The sequence below is a fragment of the Electrophorus electricus genome, chromosome 18 (assembly GCF_013358815.1).
Source record: "Electrophorus electricus isolate fEleEle1 chromosome 18, fEleEle1.pri, whole genome shotgun sequence".
Lineage (NCBI taxonomy): Eukaryota > Metazoa > Chordata > Actinopteri > Gymnotiformes > Gymnotidae > Electrophorus > Electrophorus electricus.
The window spans coordinates 4,419,527-4,446,689 of record NC_049552.1 but is presented as its reverse complement, the minus strand read 5'-3'; the positions used below and the strand labels follow the sequence as shown (position 1 = coordinate 4,446,689).

At 43.7% G+C, this 27,163-nt stretch overlaps 1 protein-coding gene across 6 annotated transcripts; it reads left to right on the top strand.

Moving 5' to 3' along the window:
* The first annotated feature begins 14,741 nt into the window (after positions 1-14,741).
* Positions 14,742-25,673, top strand: piwil1 (piwi-like RNA-mediated gene silencing 1). 6 transcript variants are annotated; one of them, XM_027022081.2, is made up of 20 exons: positions 14,742-14,810; positions 15,126-15,219; positions 16,526-16,654; positions 16,969-17,183; positions 17,373-17,494; positions 19,279-19,359; positions 19,451-19,648; positions 20,725-20,833; positions 20,923-21,049; positions 21,162-21,279; positions 21,395-21,509; positions 21,653-21,834; positions 21,933-22,005; positions 22,519-22,719; positions 23,085-23,188; positions 23,461-23,531; positions 24,152-24,305; positions 24,398-24,523; positions 24,797-24,944; positions 25,459-25,673. In XM_027022081.2, the coding sequence occupies exons 1-20, from the start codon at positions 14,742-14,744 to the stop codon at positions 25,573-25,575; spliced, it is 2,553 nt and encodes an 850-aa protein (XP_026877882.2). In that variant the 3' UTR covers positions 25,576-25,673. The 6 variants fall into 6 exon arrangements, with proteins under 6 accessions (XP_026877882.2, XP_026877881.2, XP_026877880.2 ...); XM_027022080.2 differs by having other exon boundaries at positions 21,647-21,834; XM_027022079.2 differs by having other exon boundaries at positions 15,111-15,219; positions 21,647-21,834.
* Positions 25,674-27,163: the final 1,490 nt, after the last annotated feature.

Genomic DNA, 27,163 nt, shown 5'->3' with positions numbered 1-27,163 from the left:
CACAGACCGGTCTGTAGGCATGACAACGCAAGCCACAGTTAGGTTACAATGTTAAAACTGCTTTATTCAGTTTCATCTACATTTGGTATGTTTGACACAATTCAATTTTCTCAATTTTCATAGAATATTTACCTGGATATTTTTATTGCCCTATTGATGTTTTAATTGTTTTGATTGTTTTGAATTTATTTTTATCCTGTTTTGGTAATGTGGTCATATACCAAAGTCAATTGTTTCCAGTATCCACGCGCTATGTCCCATCCTCTCATACAACAGATACCAACCTGGGCAGGATGGTGACGGGCCTAACTGACCAGTCCTTCATATACCATCTAACAGACAACTGAGATTGGCTAGCATCACACTGAACCCCCTGTGATTGGCTACCGTCACACCAAACACTTGTTATTGGCTAGCATCACACTGAACCCCCTGTGATTGGCTGGCATCACACTGGACAGCAAAGGGGAACAGGGGCTTCCTTCCGTCCAAGGCGTTAGGGCCTGTGTACCCTGCCAGTCTGTCAGCTGTGGCACTGTGGGAACTCGTAAACACATACTCAATCATCATGGATGATTATTATATCTATGCTATGAAGAGACCCTGTAAGCTTTTGTCATATTTCAGAGCTATAAGATTCCTAATGATTGAGATTGTGTGTGTATTTGTATGTGTGCATGTGTGTGCGTGTGTGTGTGTGTGTGTGTGTGTGTGTGTGTGTCTGTGCACATGCACTAAAAACAGGATGTCCTCCACAGTGACTTAGCGGAGCAGGATTACAGTATTGTAGAGGTGTAATCTGCTCCTTTCTCCAATTCTCCCAAAACACACACACAAGGCCACCCGACTAGCCCCCCCCCCCCCCCCCCCCCCCCCGACTAATCTGGTCTCCTGCTTAATCCTCACTGCAAAGTGCTTAGTTAATGAAAAGACCTCAGAATTCTAGAGCTAAGGAACGCTATTGTAGTGTAGTGGTGGGGATGGGTCTTCACGGCACTGCCAGGCACACACACACACACACACACGCACGCACGCACACACACACGCACACACACACACACACACACACACACGCACGCACACACTCACACACGCGCACACACACACACACACACACACCAGCACCCATAGGTGCACAGACTTTAACACTCTGTCGGTCTCTCTCTCTCTCTTTATGACACAAACACTCATTCCAGGTCATGTAGTCTTTTTTTTTGTAGTGTTGACAGAGAGTTCAAAGAGTTTGCACAGTTGAGCAGATTTCTCTCTCTCACTCGCTCCCACAGCGAGGGGAAAACAGAGAGCCAGTGAGAGAAGGTTCCGGGTCCTGTCATTTAGGGAATCCCTCCTTCTTGTCCAAAAACCTGATCACAGTCAACTATGGAAATGTCACCTTGGTTACATCGTCTGGTTTACTGCTGGGGGGGGGTTACACATTAGAGTGCACATCCTTATCTGTTACTGAAAGATTAAAAAAGGAAAATGTCATCCAAGCATTCTTTTCCGGATGTTCTTATCAGGATTGAGTATCTTGTGCTCCTGAGTTTGTGGCACGCTCCAGCATGTGACAGAGTGGTGAGTGAGTCTGTTTGGGGGCGGCGTTGCATTTTAGGTTTTCCCCCATCAGGTTTTAGAGAATCTGGGCTCACCGGGAGGTTGGCAAAGCCGACAGATCAGAAGGCAGAGTGGGAACGCGACAGAGAGAGAGAGAGAGAGAGAGAGAGAGAGAGAGAGAGGGGAGGGGAGGGGAGGAGGGAGAATGAGAGAGGGACAGAGAGAAAGAGCGATAGAGCACTGGACCATATGCACAAAGAAGTATACAGAGGAGACTAGCGTATACTTTTTCAGCCAGGAACAGAGCAATGGAGATACAGAACAGAAGCTCTGTGACAAAGTCAAATGTGTGTCTTTAGACCTGAAACTTGAAAAAGAAGCTTCCAGGCTCAGAGTTGCCTGTCATGGTAAAAGTAGGTAGGTGTGTGTGTGTGTGTGTGTGTGTGTGTGTGTGTGTGTGTGTGTGTGTGTGTGTGTGTGTGTGTGTGTATTTCAATATTCTTGCTCTCTGTCATCTTGAGAACCACCTTCCTAAACCTGTGCCTACCCTCCAGACTACACTGACCCATCATAATTTGCGGGGACAGATGAGTTTCTCATGAAAAGCTGCTGGGATTGCAAAAATGAAAAAGTCATGTGCTTAGCACATGTTCAGCGCATCTCTAAGCCAATATTAGACCAAGCTACATTCTTTTGTAGTAAATCACTCATAATTGTAGTAAATCCGTTTTCTACGGAAGGCCGTTTACCTCCTTTAAGGAAAAAAAAAAAAGAAGAAGAAAAAAACTGACCTCTGACCCGTTTGCTGTCGCTGCCTCCTTTGTTACTCTCCATTACGTATTTGAGCGCCATTTGTACGTTTACAGTATCAACCACAAATAGAGGAAGTCTCTTTTGAAGTGCAACTGGGCCAGCATCACACACAAAGACAACACCTGCTCCCCCTTTCTTCAAAAAAAAAACAAAAAAAACCAAAACATCGTCTCCAGCTATTCTTTAACGCTGCCTTGTCGGCAGGCTAGCCGCGGCCTGTCGTGAGTCTGGCGTGGAAAAAAAACACAGACGGTGTTCACTATTAACGATATCGTTTGAGGTCGGCGCGGACGAAAGACGAGACTGTTGGCTCGGCTCTTCAGACAATAAGCACAGGAATTAGCGCTGAGCCAACGTTGACTTAATGAATGCCTCAGATAAGACGAGCGTACATATTTACGGAGGACGAAGGTAACGAGCACAAAAACCGCTCTACCAGGAGCAAATTTCTTTGCTTCAGTAATTTAGCCTGACTGAAAGAGTTGTAATGATCATATCGATTCGGATCGTGGAATCGGGACGATTCTGTGAGGCGGTTCCCTGTTGCGAAATTACGCGGCCAGTTAAATGTTCAACAATGTAAGGGTATTAAAATCTTAATGGAATCGTCTCCTGTTCTCAGAGTATCAAATATTGCCGCACGAAATCACGATCATCTGTGGTCGCGTCATGGTACCATTGGCCCCATACTCGTGCTCGAGAGAATGAAGGTGAAGTAGAACAGTGTGGCTCTTTAAAGGAGAGCGAGAGCAAAGCGCAAGATGGAATCAGTGCGGGCAAGTATGCCACACACACACACACACACACACACACACACACCTACCTGCACCTGGTGCTGGGGCAGGCAGGAAAGTCACCTATCAAATGATTATAATGACATGGTAACTACAAATTGTATGTGCATGTGGTGTGTGTGTGGGTGTGTGTGCACGTGTGTGCGCTGAAATGTGTCTCATCTGTCTGTCAATATGCACCTGTGTCAGCGATGTCAGGTTGAAACATTATTATCTAATTTGATACTGACTACATCCGCTTGTTCTTGCTCTTAAAGGCTCTGTCTGACCAAACCACTGTTTAATTAATCAGATCATCTCTCACTGAGCCTTTAGTCTGTGTGATCCTGTAGTAGGAGATGGGACAGCATTCAGTTCAACAAGTCTACTGAGATAAACCTGACTCCGCAGTGTTCCTCACACACACACACACACACACACACACACACACACACACACACTCGGAAGATTAACTTATCTGCGATCCTGATGGCAACTCCCTGGACTCTCGTCCCTGTTCCCCGAGTCTAAAGCATGGTGCTGCATAAAAGCGGGGGAAAGATTGCAGTTCATCTTATTCATGTTTTTTCTTCCCCTTTTCTCCAGGTCTCCCCTCTGCTCCTGCCTCTGCTCCTCTTCATCTCTCTTTATGTCTTTAATGGGTAATGTGTGAGGAAGAAGGTGAATGAGAGAGAACGAACATGCTTCACCCTGCCTGAACTTGAGGTGGCGGGGGTGGGGATTGGTAAAAGGAAAGAGTGATAAGCAGTGGTTGAGTGAAAGTGAGGCATTACCCTCAGGCCCTTAACCTTACACACACACACACACACACGCACGCACCCACACACACACACACACACACACACACACACACACGCACGCACGCACGCGCACACATACACACACACATAGACACAGGTTTACAGTAGATCAGTGGGTTCCAGCAGCATATAAAATCACAAGCAGTATAGTATAACATATATAACATGCACACACTCTCTCTCACACACACCACTTTATTTGTTCAGTGACAGAGTTGGCTGGAGTTTAGAGGAAAGTCACAGACGTTTCTGTGGCCTCTATGAGCAGATTCCATTTTTCAAATTTTTCAGTTGATTAATTTTCTCACTCCAGGCATACACACACTTATATACACACACACACTTATACACACACACACACACACACAATCTTCAGCTGCTGACAGTTTAATTACACTCCAAATGAAATGAACAAACAGTCAAGTGGAGTTTTAACGCTTCCCTTAAGCAGCAGATCAGCTGTTACTATGAGTGAAGATCTCTCAGAGCACTAGTGGAGCTCACTAGAGAACAGCAGAGTGTCTGCTGAAAAACTCGCTTTCTCACCCTCGCTGTCACTCCCCATCCCCAGCACGCCTGACGACAGCGTGCTTCACGCGGGAGATGCTCTTAACGCCCTGTGGACTCAGCTGTTCGGCCGTGTCACTGGAGCATTCCAGACTGTTCCACGGGGGGGCATTAAAGCTCCCTTTTGTCACCCAGTACAATGTTGAAAACTGAGCAAACTCCTCAGGAGGAATCACCGGTCTCGCGTGTAGCAGAACAGTCTGCGTTTAGGACCCTGTGCTCCTGGGAGCAATCCCTTCTGGGTTCGGTGGGCGTGATCATATATCATGCCGTGCGACACGTTCTTTATGGTTATCAGTCCCGGTTAATGTATTGCGCTTACGAGGGTTTCAATTACAGAGCTCGAATTTGTTAGCCAATGAATCACATGTGTGGCTGCCTCGCTCTGCAACATGAGACTGCAGGGAAGGTTGTGGAGAGAGAGAAGCTATTTTGCCCACGGTTCAAGGTCATATATTAATGCCCCCAACTATACACACTCACACACACACACACACACACACACACACACACACTCTCATGCACACATTTGCAAAGAATCGATTACACAGTCTTACTCTACTGCAACAGGTTGCTCAGTAGATACTGTTATTAATATTTACAGCACTATACTCTAATATTTCTTTACAGTAATGACAGTTAAACAGAGTACAAAATTGTATTTCTACCAGACAATATATTGACAGCAGTGACATTATTCTAATAAACCATTTTGTGTTTACTGTACATGCCTGAAAGTTTACAGTTATTTTAACTATTTTATTACCTAATATGTAGATTTAAACCATTTAAACCAAGAAGACACTAGAATGCAATAAAATGTGTTTAAATGTTTTAGCCCTTAAACGCCAAACTTGAAATCACATGAGTAATCTGTAATATTGAAAAGTTCATATATTAGTTATCCAGAATTATATTACTGTCATATCGATTCAGAATTTATTCAATTAAATGCTTTTGCCAGTCCATAGAGTGAATATAAAGCTAGTGTCCTCTCGAACCATAACTAGCTAGAGTTCTGTGTTAACACTGCAGGTTTCCTTGACTGGACAGATGAGGGATATCAGAGTATGGCGCCTGACAGTAAGATCTCAGATACTGGATAATGTGTCATATGATTGTCAATATTTTCCCAGAATGCATAAAACTGTAAATGTATAGACCTGTAAATCAAATTTGAAGTGCAGTGCTGGCTCAAACACAATAATTAGTAACAGAAAATACAGAAATTCTTAACAATGGGTCTTTGTGCAGTAACTAAACAGAATTTTGTATTACTATATATAAATGTACTATGCCTATGCCCAAACCTAAACAAAGTTTAACCCTAAACATAATCCTAACCCAAATCTTAACCCTAACCCTAACCATGATCTCAGTAACAAGGTAGCAGTAGGCAACAATACATAATAACAAGCTACTCTCCAGCCAAATCTCCCCACAATGTCAAAACTCTTTGTTTTCCTGTATTCACTGGCATACTTGCTCTCTAAAAAGAACTAAATACATGTCCAAAATGTCTCTCTCTCTCTCTCTCTCTCTCTCTCTCTCTCTCTCTCTCTCTCTCTCTCTCTCTCACACACACACACACACACACACACACACAAACATATGCAGTTAACACATGAGTTTCTTTTGTACGTTAGAGACAAGAGTGCCAATGATCCATAAAATCATCATGGCCGGTGCCAAGAAGCTTTTAACAGGTTCCAAGGACCAAGGCCTGCTTTTTAAATAAAACATAAACAAGGAAAATATCAAACCTATTAATCTTTCATTAAGCTAGCTGGATAAAAAAGAATCGCTTAAAGTATCATTCGTTAACATCACTGTGAGAGCACAGGGCCCCCTGCCGACTTCAAAGACTCCCTCAAAGAAAAAAGCGCAGGGAGAGAGAGAGAGAGAGAGAGAGAGAGAGAGAGAGAGAGAGAGAGAGAACATCAGTTATCTGCTTGCTACTTTGCATTGGGCACTGAACCAACTTGTGCTGTCTCTTTTTTTTCCTTCTGAGGATTGGAGAGCGAGGATTGGAGAGTGAGACTTTAGGAGTCTGTAGGAGTCAGCTAGGCATTGTCTGTTCTCAAGCCGATAAGGGGCCATTGTCACCCCGGTGACGGAGATGGTTATTTATCGTCACGGTGACCTGTTGTTGGAATCTCACCCCTGCATGAGTGTGCTAAAAAGACATTTGTGTGGGATTGTGTATGTGCGCACGTTCAATTGCCAGGTCCAGAGTACGCACGTAACCCACCCAGGAGCTCCACCGGACCTCTGGGTCAACCACAACCCCCTCCTCCATCACCCCTCTCCACGTTCAGGTGCATGGAGCCTAGCGCTGGCACCTGTACCAGGCTGAGACAGAGCAAAGGCACAAGCGGGTGCTTTGAAGCAGCGCCAGGCTGGAGCGAGCACAGCTCGGCGTGGCTAAAGTGACCGTGTTGAGCGGTCTGGACGCCCTGGCAACCAGGGAGACGGAGGGATAAACGCTGACGGGTTGTTGGGTGCCTGCAGCTCCCGACTGGTAGGGCTGCGGTCTTTTATACATAGCACAAAAATCAGTCTGTTGTCTTAATCTCAAACACACACACACACACACACACATAAATCTTAAAATATGGGGACTTCAGGCTGTCAAATGAGAACATTTCAGAAAATTTGTATCTTTCTTTCCCTGTTTCTCAATATTAAACTCATTTTGCATTTTTAGTCTTAACAAAATTGCTTTCCACTAAAATGACTTAACATTAACATCATAACATTACAAAAACTTCCTCGACTTTCAGCATGAGGGTCCGTTTAAACCAACCCCCTGCGTATTCCACCTATTAGAACACTGTCTAATTGTTCTCAAACTACCATTTCAGCACTAAAGCTAGCCTGAGGAGGCTCCTTTAAGGATGCTTAGGGACTTGGGTGACCGTGATCGTGATGATGTGTGTGTGTGTGTGTGTGTGTGTGTGTGTGTGTGTGTGTGTCTAGGGATGGAAGGGCGAATGGATGGAGGGATGAAAGCAGAGGAGAGCAGTGGTTTAATGAGATGCCAGAGCAGCGGGGGAGATGGTTTTAATTACTGCAGAGGATTGGTCTGGAGGGGTGGAGGTGGGTGGTGAAAATGTGTGTGTGTGTGTGTGTGTGTGTGTGTCAGGGCGAGTATGTGACTGTGTGTGTGTGTGTTTGTGTGTCAGGAAGGGTTTGTGACTGTGTGTTTCTCTGTGTGTGTGTGTGTGTGTGTGTGTGTGTGTGTGTGCACGTCTCTTTGGGTGGGAGTTCACAGACCACTACGGAGCATGCTGAGATTCCAGTTCCTTTGATGCTCACTTCAGCGTAGTGTTCTTTCTCTCTCTCTCTTTCTCTCTCTCTCTCTCTATATCTATCTCTCTCTCTCTCTCTCTCTCTCTCTCTCTCTCTCTCTCTCTCTCTCTCACTTCTCCTCCTTCTTTCTTCTTATTCAACTGGCTGAAATGTACCTCCTCTTACTTTGGACCTAGACATCACACGTGGAAAAGAAATGTTACGTCAGTGCCCAGATAACAAGGTAACTTCTGTATGTGTGTGCGTGCATGTGGGTAAGAGTTTATGTTTATGTTTGAATGTGTGTGTGTGTGTGTGTGTGTGTGTGTGTGTGTGTGTGTGTGTGTGCCCGCAAAAGCAGTCAAACCCTAGTCTCCTCTGGTTAGGATAATTATTCAACAATATAAATCAACTTTCAGTTCACCAAAAAGTTCCATCGCTCTCAAAAAGGTCAGGTTACAAAATGACTGCAAGAAAATAAAAGTGCTGTTAACCATGAACCGAGTTGAACCAAACTGAACTGAATCAGAATGAATCAGTATTAATCAGTCAGTCTTCCTCCACATCAAATTCCCGTCCAGCTGGGGGGGGGGGGGGGGGCTGGTTGATTCGTGTGAATCAGCTGTGCTGCTGGATCCCAGCGCTGCTAGCAGGAGACTTCTCAGCCCACAGATGAACCCCCCCACTTCAGCTGACTTTGAAAAAAGATCACATAGCTTCCCTGCACAGCATGTGTGTGTGGGGGGAGGGGGGGGGGGGGGGGTTGCATGCCTCTGCTCCGGTCAAAATCACACACACACACACACACACAATTGTCACCTCCCTCATGAAGGAAAAAAGAAGTGAGCTGATGGGGCAAGGGGTTTGTGGTAAGCCATGTCTGAAGGTGCAAGCAGACTGTCAGCACCCTAACCGACTCTTTCAGTAAATCATGGCACATAATCAGTACTGTTGTTTGAAACCCCACTGAAATACATATAGTGGACTGTGTAAAACAACAACAGTTTTCTGTTTTTTCTTGTTTCTTTTTGAGTATGTGAATTTTTTTATATTAATTCCTTAGTGACATTAATTTGTTAACTGGTAATTGGTACATATGGCTGGTGAGCTGAAAGACCCATCAGAAATATTGATACAAGGTTGTTTACTGTATGAACATGTGCCTACTCTTAGTCTTTTACAGAAGACCACTTAATATGAACATGAATATGAATATTGTTTTTAATGTTAGCTATAAGGTGCCATTATACTCAGAGAAAGCCAAAGTCAAGCCCTATTCTCTCATATACACTCCAGCTGCCTGTTTAAAACAGTAACACAGTCACAAAATACTAATGTTGCTGACGATGACTGTAGAGAAATAGCCAATAGTATTATGCGATGGTCTCATGGTATTTTGTGGATTCTAGCCTCATTCATTGGAAGAAAGTTAGCATGTGTGGCACAGATGTTTTTAATGCTGACCCAGGACTAGTCACCTTCGACTAATTTCATTATTTTAAAAAATCATTATAAAAACCAGTGCAAACTGACTTAAGATCAGCACTGAAGCACTGAAGGCATTGTATTACATAGGCGTTTTGACATGAGGGTTTTATCTAGCCAACCACACACACGCGCACACACACACACACACACACACACACACACACACACACACACACACACACACACACACGCACAAACACACTCCTTTCAATGTGTCTCAGGTCAAGGGTACTACCCCGATTATGCCTTATCAAGTATGAAGGAAACCAAGTGTGCCAAAACCCACATTCCCACTTCTGGCCTGAGGAACCTTCGAAGGTCATTTATGTGTTTGTGTATCTAAAATTGTTGAGCCAGGAAGAATCAGTCAGTGTCTTATCTACACGTGCAACCCACTGTGGTGAATCCAATACCCAACTTTCCAACAGCTCAAACCCAAAGTGGAGGGTAGGGTAGCTTCAGTTTGCTACAGTAGCGTGAGTGTCAAAAGCCTGTGTTTGCCTCTCCTCCACCGTCCCTGGGGCCCCAGGATTCTTCCAGAAGCCTGAAGTGCGACACCCGTAGCTAACCGAAGACACCCTGCAGTGACTTTCTCTACCCTGTGGTTGGATGGCTGTAAAGTCGGGTATGGGGTTCTGTGAGAAGCGCGAGTGCCAAAAGCCCGCATTTGTCTCTCCTACCCTCTGACCCCCCTGCGGCGCTCACGCAGAGCACGGCTAATCAGACTGGCGTGGAGAACGCGCGCGATAAGCGCTCGGTTTCTCTCTCATCTTTGCAAGCGCTCCGCGTTGCTGCCGCTGAGGATGCGTGTGGAGCCCAAACTAGAACTAGAACCCCGCTCGCTTTTTTTGCATTGGGCACAGAGGCTTTTAAAGTCATTAGACCGTGCACCGATCCCTTGGTGTGTATGTCCGCAGCCATGCTAACTACTCCTTGAAGAACACGTGGTTCAAAGCTTGTAGTGAAACGGATGAAATTAGGCCCCCTGCTTTTTCTCTACTCTTTTTCCACCCTACTTCAAAGCACTCCTTCATCTCAAATAAGTTAATTGAATTGCACTCTTGGTAAGTATAGTGCACCATGTTTCAAATATCCTCAGACAATTAAAGCGAAGACAGGGGGATCGCTTTATGTCCGAACAGGAGGATGAAACCCCGTCAGATGGCACTTTTTGCTAATTCTTTCTTTGCGAGTGCTATGCTGAAACGACTGAATGCATTTAGCCTGTCCATTGTAGTTTCGGGCTTTCTAGAAGGATCTTTATCTCAAAGCACATTTGTTTCCATTTATGAGTTCAAAGAGGCCCATTCGCTTTAGTCAAAGCCGGTTAGCATGTAGATAATGCTGTGATTTTGTGTTTTTGTAGATTAAAGAGCTTTCGGATAACCAGGAAATAGTTCCCATTTTTCCATGGATTTTCTCTCTTTTACAGGGAGGTCATTCTTAAGCAGTTCAGGCTTCAACTACTTATACAGACATGGGAAGGGCAAGGTCAGTTTTTGAGTGGCGATTGCATGAGCCAACATGGCATGTTTGCGTTAGGATAAATAACAAAAACAGAAGAGTTACATTGCAATAATCTCTTGCTCATTTGAGTGTGGGGCTCCGTGCTTCCTGAAAGGAAAGGTCAAAGCGTGGTATAGTAATGTAATGTAACATAGGACATGTGAGACACACCTCTGACGCTGATAGAGCCGGGACAGTAGCTAAGCATCTGAACTTCGTCTGAGACACCAGCTGCCATCTCTCTATCCCCAGAAGCCTTTAGCCCTGTCTCCATTTGAGATATACCATTGGAGGACGAAGCCTCATCACATAGTGAAACAAATGTAGGCACTTATCAGAGCAGCTCATCAGACCAAGCAGGTTAGTCTTCACCGCAGGCTACAAAGTGCTCTATTTCTGTTACCAGTTTAACAACATCTTGCTACCTCATCCTCACAGTGTCAGTGTCATTCTACCTCATCCTCACAAGGTCAGTATCTCTCTTGTCCTGTTTTAGCAAACACATCACCAGCACAAAATAAAAGGATCACAGACAAATCAAACTGCCTAGATCACTGGCTGCATGGAAATATTTAATATTAGATAGATCCACTGGATCAGAATGGTCTGTTCAACTTTTAGAAACTCCTCATTTATATGGTGGCAGCTTTCCTTCTCTCTCTCTCTCTCTCTCTGGCTTGAGACCTGGCAGGCACTCATCATCCCGGCAGGCAGGGGGCAACTTTTTTTTCTTTTCTTTTTTTTCCTTCTTCTCTCTTTCACTTTCTTGCCTCGATCTGCTTCTGCCTCCGTTTTGAACATTTTGACGGCGAACCAAATGCACATTGGAGAGGAAACATTCCTGGTGACAGAGCGTAGCGGTTGCATTTTCATCAAAGTGGCTGCAGTAATTTTTCTAACAGCATGTATTCCTAATGTGCAAGTTTTGTAGCTGTTGATTAGAGATGCGCTGCACTCAACCTTTAACATGGTAGACATGTTTAAAGCCCATGTGGCCTTACAGCATCTGGGCAGGCAAAGACAGCGAAGCAATATTAGGATGTTCTGCATTAACACACAGCTGGGACTCATGTGATCATGGCAGGGGCTTATTTACAGCGTTCAAGGTTCCGGTCATGTTTCATCAAATGACAGAGACTGGGAGCACTGTTGCTAGGAACAGGATGTTAGTGGATGTTCAACGGGGACTAGAACACTGATTTTGGGGCATTGGCTTTAAAGCCACGCTCCTCTGACTGAAATGTGCATTAAAGTTTTGCCTTTTTTTTTTGCTATGCCACACATCATTCCTTGACAAAGGGCCAACGAATCGGTATACCCCTCTTCCCTCAAATCAACAAGGGATTACAAAGAGATCAAAGTGGCGCGTCTGCCCATATTACTCTGCCCTGCTTGACTTTCAACCACAACTTTGACTTTGGTCTCATCTTCGCAGCTCAAGACACCGCAAATCGCTTCGGCGTTGAGACGCAAGCCAGACCGCATGGAATCTCTCCCTCGCTGCTAAGATGACACTGAGCCTCGCTGTTCGAGGGCAGGTAAACAGCGACAGAGGAGCTTTCCCTCGGGACGGAGCCTCTGAGAACTCTTGGATCTCGAACATGAAAGGGAGCTTGGAGAAGAGCCTGCAAGTGCACTACGAGGTGCCATGTTCTCGCTCAGAAGACTGGAGCATGCAGGGTGGAGCAAGCAGGGTGGGGCATGGAGGGTGGAGCAAGCAGGGTGGTGCATGGGGCTTGAATATATTCTCTGAAGAGATAAAAGTGAGGGTAGAGGGGGTGTTCGGGGGTGACTCTGCTGCATAATACTTAACATTCGATTCATTAATGTTTCATCAAAGTCTGTGGGAGACAAGTACGCGGGATCGGGCCAATCAGGAGAGGGGAAGAAGCCTCCAAAATGTAGCTGGTCACCATTTAGAAAGGAATCGCTGCTACTAAGATTTTTCAAATGACTAGGCCATGGTGGCTCCTTTCATCAGACACGCGAAGAAATGGAGGGAGGAATTATTAAACCAACATACCATACTTCTACAGAAAAAGCCTATTTTGGTATGTGTTCTCCCATAGCAGCATAGAAAGTGCTCTGAAGACTTTGAACAGTATTTCCCCTGTTATGATTCCATTAGTATGGTCTACGTTTCAGCCATGCAATGCGCTCTTAAAATATATATAAATTTAAAAATATGCAGTTTTAATAAAGGAAAACTTTGCATCACAAGTGCACCCTAAACACGCAAACAAAAACAAAAACCGCAGCAATGGGACATGATGGTGTGCGACTTCTCCAAATCAAAAGCTTGCGCCTTTGAGCGGGGCCTTAGCGTGCTGCAGCGCCGTGCCCGAACTCATTAGAGCTGCGCAGCAAATCCAAGCTTTGCGAAAAACGGCGATTTATTTATTTAAAGCAAACGGTCAGCACCAATACGCGAGGTCATTGCCGCATGTGCCCCGACTCACGCCGATTTTCCCCTTTGAACAGGCGGCGGAAATGAGAAATGTTCGCTCAGAATTCAAGGCAGAGACTTGTTTCCTCGGCTTTCTCTGATCTTGTTTACATCAAAACAAATGATGTGTGATGAAAGGAGGCAGCTTTGCAAGCGCAGGGCCGGGGATCAGATCTCATTTGCCCTCACAAATCACACATCAGAAGTCTGTAAGGTCTGCCCAGGACTCCAGGGTAATGAACTTTACAAAGAGTAAGAGCTGCCATGACGCAAGATGCGCGCAGAAAGTGCAGCTGAAACCGTGTCTTGCGGATAGTGTGATTTTTTTTTTTTACAGCATTTTTGACTAAGGTCCAGTCGAATCTTGTTGATTTTAGGACACTGACACTAACAACTGTCACAGAATAACGCATTATTTAGAAGAAAAAAAACATATACAACAATCAATTGAATATGCCAATAAGCCTGGCTAGATATGCAAGCTGTGTCCTAAGAAATTGTTGAACTTTTTTTAATTTACCTTTGGGTTTTACAAGATTTTTTTTCGATGAAAATGTCACAAGTCGGTTGAGGTTTCATTGCTGTGGGTCTCTATTTAAACTTGTGCTTGAGCACCACTTGGTGGAAGAAACACGAACTGACGTGTTCCACTTGCGCCAAGTTTAATTGGCGTCAAATGTATCATCGTTTGGCGTTTCACTTCTCAAAGCGAACGAGTATCCTTCCAGATAATATAGTATCTTTTACGATTTCGTTATTTTGAAATAATAACCCCTAAAACAGTAAGCTTTATTCAGTGGGATAAAAAAAATCTCTAAAATAACAAAGAAGCCTTCAAATATTTAATTTGGCTAATTATAACGGAAGAATCACGCGGAGTGATATATATACCAGCGAGGACTCTGACTAACCCTGAGGTAATTGAGCTCGTTTAACTAACGGGATTAAGGTGAGGTAGAAATTTGGTTCAATACTTTCGAAGCAGTAGAATTATGCACATTTTATTATTACCAGTCGTTTGGTTCTAATGTTAAAAAAACGCTACGAATATATATATACATACATATGTAATATTGTAAAACACGCCATGAAAGTAGCATGCTAACTAGCTACCAAAGTGGTAGCTAATCTTGCTAACGCTGTCTTCCTAAACGGCAATGCAGTAACTGACTAAAATGTTAAAAATAAAAACAGAGGTAGTGCTGTAATATAAACAGCATTTTTCTGTACTATTTAAACCTCAAAGTTCCATTATTTGTACATACGGCATGCTAATGATCTTAATATAGTTTTTTTAAACTTAAACGTTGAGCTAGCTAACCGCTAGCTTGTTAGGTTTTCACTGGCGAGGATCGCGCGTTGAGCACGTGCGTGTAGTAGGAGGCGCGCCGGCGCGCCTGCACGGACACGACCGCTCTTCGCCAAGCCTGCCATGTGCGCTTGAATAGTTTCAGGGAACGTGTGGGTGTTAAATACGACGGTATGACGGGACGTGCGAGGGCGAGGTCTAGGGGCAGAGCCCGCGGCCCAGAAGCTGGAGCTCCAGGCGCGGTAAGAGACCAACGTGGCTCCACTGTCTTTATCTCACTAACGACGCTGAATAGCTGGTGCTGCGTGAGAATTTACACACGCAATCTGTATTTTTCACAAGACCTTTAGCGATTTTTGTTGTTGTTATTTTTAAGTTTTTAAACTAAATGTTTCCTGAGTTATTTCTGTTTAGATTTTCAGGCTAGCTCGCTACAAATCTAAACTTCAATGCGCATGATTTCACGTCGATTTTTTTTTTTTTTTTTTAGCTAACGAATTTGCAAAACAAATCATTCACGAAAGTGGATTTATTTACAGCAGCCGACGACATCTCAGGAGGTGTCAAGGCCCGTGCTGCTTCCGCCGTCTGAAGGAGAGCTCGTCGGTAGGGGAAGACAGAAAACTGCCCCCGGAGCGTTGACGCCAGAAAGTAACGTCACGTTACCCCTAAGTGCACCTCCGATTTTAAGATTTATTTTTGAGTGATTTGTACTTGTGCACCTTAATAATAGTTATCTGAAATTGTACACACAGCGCAATGATCATTGAGCGTTCAGACTGAAGTAGATGCTTGGGGCCTAGACATCCATTCACACCAGTCTTATTTTTCCATCATTTGGCTTCTGCGTTTTTGTCCTGCTTAGCTCATGTGTTATGTTTAAGATCCATGACATTTTCATATCTGCTGATATTGTGCATATACGAGTCACAAGCATCACATTGGATTTAGTGATAATTTTGTGATTAGTACAGTTTCTGGGAATATTCCGTGTTCTTGCCCAAGGTATCTTAGACGTTTTACTTTTCATTATATTTGCATTGCAATTAGGCAACTGATTAGTCAGACCAGCTGGCTAGATACATCCTACTTTGCCTAGATAACGTGATCCCAAGGAATATCAATATATAAAATCAGTTACAAATCTTTAATTTTTAATAAACTTGAAACCCTTATCTTGAAAATATAGGGTGTACTTTCCTGCACACCTAGTTCAGTTCAGCTGCTGCCTTTGTTTTTCTGCTGCTTGTAGTTTATAGCTTTGTAACTAGCCAGCCTTTTTTTTTTTTTCTTAGAATATCATTCATATCTGACCATGCTTTACTTTCATATTAATAATGCACATTAGGAGCGAGAGCTCAGATTTCATACACAGATAAGTGAGTGTTAAAGAAAATGATATATTGTGAGCTGCTTGCCAGAAAATATTCATGTTCTCTGTTCATTATGTCTGTCTAGTGTTCAGTTGTGTAACTTACTGAAGTAAAGCTGTGGTACTCAGTGATCATCTGTAGTGATTTCACCAACCCTCCCATACTCGAAACGTACTAAATGTAAAAAAAATATTTAAAATGTAACAGATGGAAAGTAAAAGTACATTGGTTATACTATTGGTATAGTTCTCTTAAAAAAAAAAAAAAAATTAAACTCAAAAGTACAGTTTGTTGAAAAGGTTACTTAAGTAAATGTAATGGAGTAAACTACTGTAGCGCGTTACTACTCCCCTCTGCTCATGCCTATATATTGGAGGAAAATTGTAAGGCTAATTTTATAGCAGTCACCATTATATTTTCAGATGTTTCCTGGAAACTGAGGATTTGGTACATACATCACTGTTTTATTTGTTAAATGACACATTTTGACATGACAGGATGGGATAGTACGTTTCTTGAACTGTATTGCCCTCTTAAATTTAAAAAGTTGAGTGGGTGTTTATTCATCCATAATCTCTCTCCAGCGGTGCTGCAGATTTCGGCAGGCTTTCAGCAGGTGAAGATTGGCGAGAGGGGGGGGCGCAGGCGAGATTTCCATGATGCCGGAGTCCACACTCGCCAACTCATGGAGCATGTCAAGGAGTCCAAGACAGGTTGGTAGTCTTGGATCAGAGGTCAGTGTCTCACAACCTTGTCATGGAGTCAATGCCATGTTCAGGTAAGCAAAGTTTGGGGGTGAATTGTTTTTTTTGTTATAGTCTCTAATTCTGAAGAGTGACATGGCAATAGTGTGTAAATGTCCAGGGCCCAGTTTGGTTGAAGGTCAACTCAGGAAGGTCAGGTGTTTTTCTTGAGTCACATTTATTTACCAACTGGCACTTGTAACAAACTGCACAGCCATAATACTTCAGCCTTCACTGAAATTGAAACTGGTGTTTGACTGGCAATTTAAATATTTTTCTATAAGGGACGTCTGGCTTCCCGATCGAGCTGAGGGCGAACTTCATGCGTCTGCTTTCGCGACCCCAGTGGGCCCTCTATCAGTACCATGTGGACTTCAATCCACCCATGGAGTCTCGGCGCCTGCGGTCAGCTCTTCTCTTCCAGCACGAACAGACGCTCGGCAAAGCACGATGCTTTGACGGAGCCATTCTCTTCCTCCCACACCGTCTCCATTACACTGTAAATACGCTCACATTTTAAAAAGCTGTTTTATGAATGGTACATGCTTTGTGATGTAGGGATGGTCATTTTATAGAAAAGCTTTCCTTCTTGGAAGTGGTAGAATAATATTGGGCCTGCATTCCTTGAAGGACTTGTTTGGGCCTGATCTTGTGTTGGAGCTGGTGGTTGATGTGTTCCTCTCTTCAGGAGATGGTACTATGCAGTGAGACAAGACACGGAGAGAAAGTCCAGATCACCGTCACCCTGACCAGTGAGCTGCCTCCTTCCTCTCCTGTGTGCCTGCAGTTCTACAACATCATCTTCAGGAGGTGTGAGCAGGTCCATGTAGCCTTTGTAGAGCCTAATACAGACTGGACCCTCCTGCTTCACTTGATCTGATCTTCTGCCGTACCTTAAGTTAACGCTAGTTATCTGAAATTGTACACATTTCAAGTAGACACTTGGGCCTAGACCTGCATTCACATCCAGGCTTCCCCCCCCCCCCCCCATCATTTGGGTTCCATTTGTGCTCAAGAAGTAAATGTTAAAAAAAAAAAAAAAAGCTTTTATTTTGGGTGTTTATAATGTGTTTTTGGATGCTGGAGATTCATTTTCAGTCATGCTCTACATTTCCTGATTGACCAGTGTCTTGTAAAATAAAGTGAACAATTGCATGAAATGAGAATATACATGAAATTACTCAGGAGCTACACAGTGTGTTCTACTCAGTGTTCTAGACATCTCCAAAGTGCCCAAAGACCTCCAATTGCATAAAGTAATCAGTCACTATACAGTTGAGTGTGCAATTGGGTTGGGGGTTTTTTGTTTTTTGTTTTGTTTTTTTTGCTAAAACATCACAGCAATGTTCAACAACTTAGCTTCATTGTTGAAGGCTAAACAATATTAGCTTCAAAGGTTATGCTGGAGAAAATACTGTAAATGCTGCAATACCATTTTAAAAGAATGTTAAGCCTTCTCATTTATACATGCAATTTGTAGCAGAATTACGAATTTTTCCAGCAGTAATTGGAGACATCCAATGATTTACAATACAAACATTGAAGTTAATGCTAGAAGCCACTGAATTGTCAGCTTGCAGCTCATAACTGCAAAAACTCCACACAAACTTCAGTTTCAATAAGCCTTTTCCTTTCCTTGATGTCTAAAATTATTGGCAGTCAAATTATTCACTAAAAACAATATCCATGACTCCTCCAGTTTTGCCAGTGTCACACTCATGCGCCGCACTTTATCTGATCAGAACGCACAAGCGATATTTTACTGTCCGCAAGGTTCTAGCTCACACAGTGGGTCACCATATCAGGCAAGTGAGGTGTCTGTTTTCGTCTAAGCGTCCTCCATTTGTGAAAACAGATGCCAATCACGTCAATTGCGGAAAACAATTGTGAAGTAATTTGGTACTCTTCCCACCCTCACCGCCACATGCATAGGTGTGAATGACCGTCACTCAAAGAAAGTAGTTCTTTATGGCCCAACAGCAACCACTAAAACTAAGGAGGGTCTTGGCTGTCTATTCAGGAGCTCTGCTACATGAGTAACTTGCAATTTGTGGTAACTAGAGGCTGGTATATATGTTTTGCTTGGTTACGAAGGAAAGGAATGCGTGTTTTTGTTCAAAGATACGAGCAAACAAATATAGAACTTTACTAGCACTATATACTATTGGTAATTGAATTTTCTATGACAAAAGCTGAAGTTATCTTGTACTGGAAGCATGTTTTAAAAGGACAAGCATGATTGTTGTGGAAATTGACAAAAAATGGTGTATTCAGCGTGGGATTTCTGGCGAACGGTTGCACATAGACGACTGAAAATTGCTACGCAGGTACTTATTAGTCCTTAGAGGTTTTAAGTGGATAGATGGACTGTATTTTAAGAAAGTTAAGTACTATCAAGTGATTTCTTTTGGTTATGCCAAATCGGGCCTGTTTGAGAGCACAGTAGGAGGTTAATTCATGCTCTGATTGGTTCTCCCACTTGACTCACACTGGTTTTTACCTCATTCATTCATTTTCTGATTGGTTGTTGCACATAAGTCATTTACTATCTGATGCCTTCCTGATTTGCTTACTGCAGCCTTCGTGGTTTGCAGGATTCTGAGGATGCTGAACATGCAGCAGATTGGACGCCATTACTACAACCCTGACGACCCCCTCAACATCCCCCAGCACAGGTGCTGTAGCAGGTTCCGCGTGTGTGTGTGTGTGTGTGTGTGAGAGAGAGAGAGGGACAGACGACCAGTACATCTTCCCTCTGCTGTGCAGGTTGACCATCTGGCCTGGTTTTGTCACCAACATCCTGCAGTACGAGTCCAGCATCATGTTGTGTTCAGACGTGAGCCACAAGGTTCTGCGCAGTGAGACTGTTCTGGATTTTATGTCCAGCCTGAAACAGCAGTACAGAGACCAGTACTTCCCTGACGCCTGCACCAAGGAACTGGTGGGCCTTATCGTCCTCACCAAGTATGAAACCCCACGCACGTGCTGTTTTAGTACCCCTTGTTAGGTGGTGCAGAGCATCCCTTTTTTGGCATTGCACACCACATTGTAAATATTGTACATTATAAAGATTGTATGCATACACTTAATCAACAGATTTGTCCATGTCCTTCCGTCTATACAGATTAACGTTTATGATAAATTCTAAGCTATGGAAAAACTTGACATGAACTGTTCATTTTGAGTTACTTTGTTTTTGTGAGTTGCTTTGCTAAACTCAGAAAACACATTCAGTTTATTCATTAATTTGATTTTGCCATATTTAGTAGTATCAAATGTCTTAACAAACTATATAGGTGTCATAGTGAAATGCATTTTAGTTGTTAGCTGTGGTTGTAACATACTAGTAACATAACCTCAGACTACGCTCAAAGTTTCATTTTGAAATGAATCCTTGAATGAATTGGCCATCGGGTGGTCAAGAGGGATGCATATCTGACAGGTATTTTGTAAATTGTCCTCTACAACATGGCAACAACAAATACAGATTGAACATACTATTGTGTGTGGGGTGGGGTGGGACACAGTCATTTCCCAGTTTTACTGGTTTTCCTACTAAAAACATGAATGGTCCAGTATTAAATGTAAATGCCTGACTTATTATTGTCATATAAACTGAACAAATAATCTCCTGTCAGGTATCTTCTATGAGTGCAGTAGGGTGATGGGGAACATGTTATGCAATGGGAGCAAATTTGCAGCAGGAGCCTCTTGTGTGTAGCTTGTGTTGTGCTCTTCCCAGGTCAGTTTACAGTTTGAGATTCGGTGATTGGTCAGCTGAGACAACAGTTTACGTCATGGAAAATGTTTATGAAATTTCAGTGGATTGACTGGAAAGTGTTTGTTGTCTACTGGTTGTAATGTGATCTTGTGAAGCTGTTTCGCTGCTTGTGAAAGAGCTTCTGTGTTTCACAGTTGACTGTTGGCCATCAGTTACCTGGATAACTGAAAACGTTCATAGATATTTCACCATGTGATTATATTGGACTTGATGCTGATCTGGTTTGATAAACATCTTAAGGATGTTCTCTCTGTTGCAGGTACAACAACAAGACTTACAGAATTGACGACATTGCCTGGGACCAAACCCCTGTGAACACATTTAAGAGAGGAGACTCTAACATCTCCTTCCGGGATTACTACAAAATGGTAGAGATGTTATAACGGCAGTCAGAGTGCCTGTTTGAACCGAGACTGGTTTCTCTGTTTTACGTATGTGTGTGTGGGGGGCTTTGCAGCAGTACAACCTGGAAATAACAGACATGAACCAGGTTCTGCTGGTCAGTCATGTTAAGAAGATGGGTCCTGCAGGTGCTCCGCCACCAGGCCCTGCCTTGCTCATCCCAGAGTTCTGCTACCTCACAGGTCAGCCTGTAGCTCCATGACACACCAAAACAGCAGGGTACTCAGAGAACACAGTAGAGTTTCGGCCCACTACAAAACGGCCATGTGACCTGGTGCCTGTTCAAAACTGCAGGTTTGACCGACAAGATGCGCAATGACTTCAACATTATGAAGGATCTGTCCTCTCACACCAGACTGACCCCAGAACAGAGAGAGAGGCGCCTTATCAGATTCATCAGCAGCATCAGCCAGTAATGAGCAAGCTGTTTCTGTGTCGGCGCAGACAAGCTGCTGTTAAAGTTTATTGGGTTTTTATTTCCTGCACACAGTTATGCAAGAGTGTTGGTTAATTCCTTTTGATTGTAGGAGTGCAGAAGCACAAAATGAGCTCAGTACGTGGGGTCTGAGCTTTGAGAACAAGTTACTAAGTCTGACTGGAAGAGTTCTTCCCGTTGAGAGGATCCTGCAGGCATCCCGGACTGTGAGGGGTCATGCACACATTTTTACATGCATATAAATACACACTGCACACACACCCAGAGTTCTGTTGTTTTTTTTTGTTTTTTTTGTATGTGTGTCACAAATCTGAGTTGTTTGTGTGTGTATGTGTTTTTGAAGTACGAGTACAACCCTTGTGCTGCTGACTGGTCTAAGGAGATGCGAGGACTTCCTCTGATCAGCAGCATGCCTCTGGAGACATGGCTCATGTTCTTCACGCGCCGTAATGCTGATGCAGCACAGTCACTCTTGTATACTCTCAACAAGGTGGCACCACCCATGGGCATCCGCGTGCAGAGGGCAGTCATGTGAGTGCCCATAGCTCTGTTCCGCTCCTCTGTGGGCATCATATCAGGGTTTGCTCATCTCTTGCTCTCATGGCTTACCCGTGGCTTTTTCTGAGCAGGATAGAATACGAGGATCGGCCAGAATCTCTGCTGAGAGCCCTGCAGCAGAATGTGGGACCGGAGACTCAGATGGTGGGTTTCTCTCTCTCTCTCGCTCTCTCTCTCTCTCTCTCGCTCTCTCTCTCTCTCTCACACACGCACGTGTAAGTAAATTCAGCAGAGTCAAATGAAATGAGCACTTTCCTCTCTGATACTGGGGAGCTGGATCATGAACGCTAGAGCTGGGTATAGACCTGCCAATATGATTTAGATTCGTATGGGTTTGGTTCAGTTTGGCAATTAATAGTACTAAAACTTTTTATGATGGGCATCTTTGGAGACATTAAGAATAGCTTATGACCTGATGAATATATATAAAAAGCAAATGGTTCAATTTGTGAAATTAAATGTTAAGATTTTTAAAATTCACATCGGCTCAACCAAATGACGATTGCAATAAATCGGAAAATCGGTTATTTTTCCCAACTGACTAACGCAAAGGAAAATGCGGTTGCCAGTAAGGGTGTACATGCTTTAGACAGCATAAACGTGCTCATACACAAGCTGATTTTTTTTAATCAATTTTAATTGTTTGTGTGTGTGTAGGTGGTTGTGATCCTGCCCACCAACCGTAAGGACAAGTATGACTGTGTGAAGAAGTACCTGTGTGTGGACTGCCCCACTCCCAGCCAGTGTGTGGTGTCACGCACCCTTAGCAGACCACAGGCTCTCATGACCGTGGCCACTAAGATCGCCCTGCAGATGAACTGCAAGATGGGGGGAGAGCTGTGGAGTGTTGAGATCCCGGTACAAGCCTCCGACTACTGGGCTCCTGTTTAAACGCCAGACTAAAATACACCAGCATTTCATACTGGAACTTCAGTTCACTTTGTGTAGTTGTGGATTAGAAACGGGCTACTAGTCATTCTGCAAATGACTGTGTAGTACATGTGCTACACCAACTGGATGCCAAAAATGTGTACACTCTAAAATGTGCGTTTGGAAGAGAATTAGCTGAAGAATAACTTAAGATTCATATTTATAAACTTTTTTGTTTTATAAAGTCCTTTTGGAAAAGTATGCTCTGTTTAGCTTTGTGTTTGTCTGGTTTGTTGGCACTACAGTCTCCTGAGCATCTGCTGTGTGCTTCATGCTTGGTTTATCCCTCTTAGCTGAAACAGCTGATGATTGTGGGCATTGACTGTTACCATGACACTGCTGCAGGAAAGAGATCCATTGGGGCTCTGGTAGCCAGCCTCAACCAGGGCATGTCCAGGTAATTAACCTAACACTAACTCTTGTTGTTGTTGTTGTTGTTGTTGTTCATTCTAGTAAATTATTGAGTAACCTCATTGAAATTAATACAAATGTTCTGTAGTTCCAAGAGTGTGGACCCACCTGGAGTCTAGGGGATGTTTTGTGTAGGCACAGAAAATGGGATTAAGGGCTTTGTGTTAAACTAGACTGTTTAAAGTGTCCTATCGAGTTGTTTATTTCTGGTGAGCTTTTCCAACACGTTTGGTTGGTGACGCTGCGCGTTATGTTCAGGTGGTTTTCAAAGTGCGTTCTGCAGGGCCGTGGTCAAGAGATTATCGACGGACTCAAAGTGGCTCTAAAGGGTATGTGATGCTCGGCATCGTCCTGCATGTTGCGGTATGATGTCATCTCCTGCTTCATTCTACAGCGACAGTCTGTCCATATCTTGTTGGTAATCGAAGCCGACTGCATGCCAAATGGACGTTATTCAAATAGACTTTTGAATATTTGAAAACATTTGAATATTTAATGGCAGTAATATTTGCATATTTAATGGGAGTTGATTATTTAAGCAACCTTGTGTTGAGGCATACATGAACACTTGGCTATAAATGGAAGCAATCATTTGCTCAATAGCATGTACTTTTGATGAGTTTATCTGTAGTTTATAAATGTTTGGCCATTTATGTATTAATCCTCAGATATAATTTTTACATGCATCTCTAGTTCATAGAAGCTTGTCATGTGTAGTATTTGAATGATATTTTCTGTACTTCATAAAGGCTTAGCTAATACCCTTTTTCACAAGTGAAGCACTGTACAGCTGATGAACTTAACTACTTTACTACAGTTTTGAATGTCTTTACATCTCTTAGTGCATTGCAGTTACTCACCTAGAATCGTGTGTGTGTGGGGGGGGGGGGGGGGGGGGGGGGGAATAGATGGATAGATATAATATATAAAAACGTACACATGTCCCCAGGTGCTCTGAAGAAGTACCTGAAGTACAACAACTGTCTGCCATCTCGTATCATCGTGTATCGCGATGGTGTGGCAGATGGCATGCTGCAGAGTGTCGTGAACTACGAGGTGCCTCAGATAATGCAGTCCATCAAGACCATGGGCCAAGACTATGCGTGAGGCTCCGCCCACACTTCAGCGTCACTGAGAGATGCACAGTTTCTTGGTGTCAGAAATTCTTAGTTTCTGTATTTATTTCTCTCGGCAGGCCCAAACTGTCAGTGGTGGTGGTGAAGAAGAGAATCGCTACCAGGTTTTTCGCTCGTCTTGATGGCAAACTGGCCAACCCTCCTCCTGGAACAGTAATCGACACTGAGGTCACCCGACCTGAGTGGTGGGTTCAGCAAGGGGGCGTGTTCATTTCTCAAGTCACATAATCTGCACCAAGCAGACTAATCGTACCACCACCAATGTATTTTATTTATTTTTTTCTTTATTTAATGCTTGGATTCAGAAAGACATTGACTGATGTGAGCTTTGTCTCTTTGGTGTTGAAACATTGCTTTGTGAGCTGTCTCTTGCATTTACTGTGTGCAGCATCTATGACGAGCCCTCACAGGTTTAGGCTGTGCTTTGTGTCTTGACCGTCGGCTGTCTGCTCCCTCAGGTACGACTTCTTCATCGTGAGCCAAGCAGTGCGGATGGGCAGCGTCACCCCCACTCACTACAACGTGGTGTTTGACAACAGTGGCCTCAAACCAGACCACATGCAGAGACTCACCTATAAGCTCTGCCACATGTACTATAACTGGCAGGTAAGAGTCTCCTGGTGTTGTGCTGCGTGGCCTTCAGAACACTGACAGTTTGGGAGAGGCAGCTGAGGTCCAGGGGATGTTGGGGAAACTCCTGCAGTGTCTGCTTACTACTGACATCATGCAGCTGTGACACGACCTGTTGGCTGGCTTTGTTTCAGTGAGAAGAGTGTAAATGATGTCACTTTGCCTCCCCTGGGCTTCCTGCTCTTGGCTTTTCTCCTTTGATGGCAGTGATGCTGCCCCACCCTCACCACACCCCCCCTGCCTTTGGATGCTATTTCAGCCAGTTAATCAGCATTTGCAGTTCTGGCTTAATCCAGACTTGAGATGCTAGTGGAAAGTTTGACTCGTCATACTGAACTGTTGAACTGAGTGGTATTCAGTGTCTGGTGTCTGTGTGTGTGTCTGTGTGTGTGTGTGTGTGTGTGTGTGTGTGTGTGTGTGTGTGTGTGTGTGTGTGTGTGTGTGTGTGTGTGTGTGTGTGTGTGTGTGTGTGTGTGTCTGTGTGTGTAAGGGGATTGTACGAGTGCCTGCACCGTGCCAGTATGCCCACAAACTGGCCTTCCTGGTGGGCCAGAGCATCCACAAGGAGCCCAACATTAACTTGGACGACTTCCTGTACTACCTGTAACTTCAGCACCTGTTTCCTCTGATTAATTTCCACTGTGCCACAGTTCTTTTTCTTCATTACAATGGAAGTATTGTAAGGCACTTTTTTAGGTTTGTGGATTTTTAGGGTTGGTTTTTTTTTGGTGTGTTTTTTTTTGTTTGTTTGTTTTTTTTGCTCTTGTTCTGAAAATTAAAAGGATCTTGCATTGCATTCTGTGCATTTTGATGATTTTCCACTTTCTCAGTATTGATGCTACCTGTTAGTACGTGTTGCTAGTCGACTGTTTTACATTGTGTCTTTAACTTGTCTACCATTGCCAGTGTAAGTGGTTGTTTAAGGCAAGGGATCTTCAGCTCCAGAACTTCAGTCCAAATTCTGTCCCAGGTGCTTGTCATTTAGGTTTTGTGACAATTTTCCACCTTCCTTTAGGCGGAAGTCAGGGGTGATGACAAAGGGCCTAATCCATTACATTAGATCTCTTATTTACAAGTAATTACAATATCCAGGACTGAAATTTGAATTCAGTGCTTGGGAGTAAAAGCCCTTTTTATTTTTTTATTTTTTTATGCAGGCTATTGATGGTTCATGTAAACATGCAGCTAAATTTCAGACTTGGTGTGACCCGTTTCTCTTGTTTAGAATATTGCAAATCCTGTCTCAGAAATAAATGATTGTAGCAGCAAGATGTTTTCAGTCTTGCCATTTCAGTGAAAGTCAAAATGTGTTCAGAAATTACAGTCTGTAGTTTATTATACTGTACATTTCCAGTAGCTTCCTGTAGGTGGTACCCTTTCACAATAAGTGGTGTTGAGGTGTCAGCTGAACTTGTATTTTGGGGCGGAGAAAATGATGCTTCCCATTTATGGCATTTAGCTGACGCTTTTATCCAAAATTACTTAAAATTATGACTGAGCACCACTTGAGCAATGGAGGGTTAAGGGCCTTGCTCAGGGGCCCATCAGAGGCAGTGGTGGGGCTGCCCTCTCTTCCCTGAGATGTATAAATCAGTGTGGTTGCTCCACATGACTTAGGTTTGTCCACATTCTTGGGGGGGGGATTTAAAAAAAAAATATATATATATATATGCGCCACCATATATAATAGAGAGATAGACAGGGGCATTATATACAAACAAAGGAGTTGTATCACAAAGCTAAAATCCAGCATAAGTTATTTGTCAAAGTAAACTGCAGGGGGATGGGGGGCGGGGGTCAGTGAGCACGATAAGGCCCACCAGTTCCTTGGTGCAGGCGTCAGGGAAGTACTGGTCTCTGTACTGCTGTTTCAGGCTGGACATAAAATCCAGAACAGTCTCACTGAACACAACATGATGCTGGACTCGTACTGCAGGATGTTGGTGACAAAACCAGGCCCGATGGTCAACCTGCACAGCAGAGGGAGGATGTACTGGACACTACAAGAGGCAGAAGATCAAAGATCAAATGAAGAGGACCATTCAGTCTGTATGAGCATCTACAGGGACCTCCTCATACACCCTGAAGATGTAGAATTGCAGGCACACAGGAGAAGGAGAACACTCGGTGTGAGGGTAACTTAGGACTCCCCATTTTCTGCACACTAGTGTCTCCTGAAGAGAGCAGCATGTCCA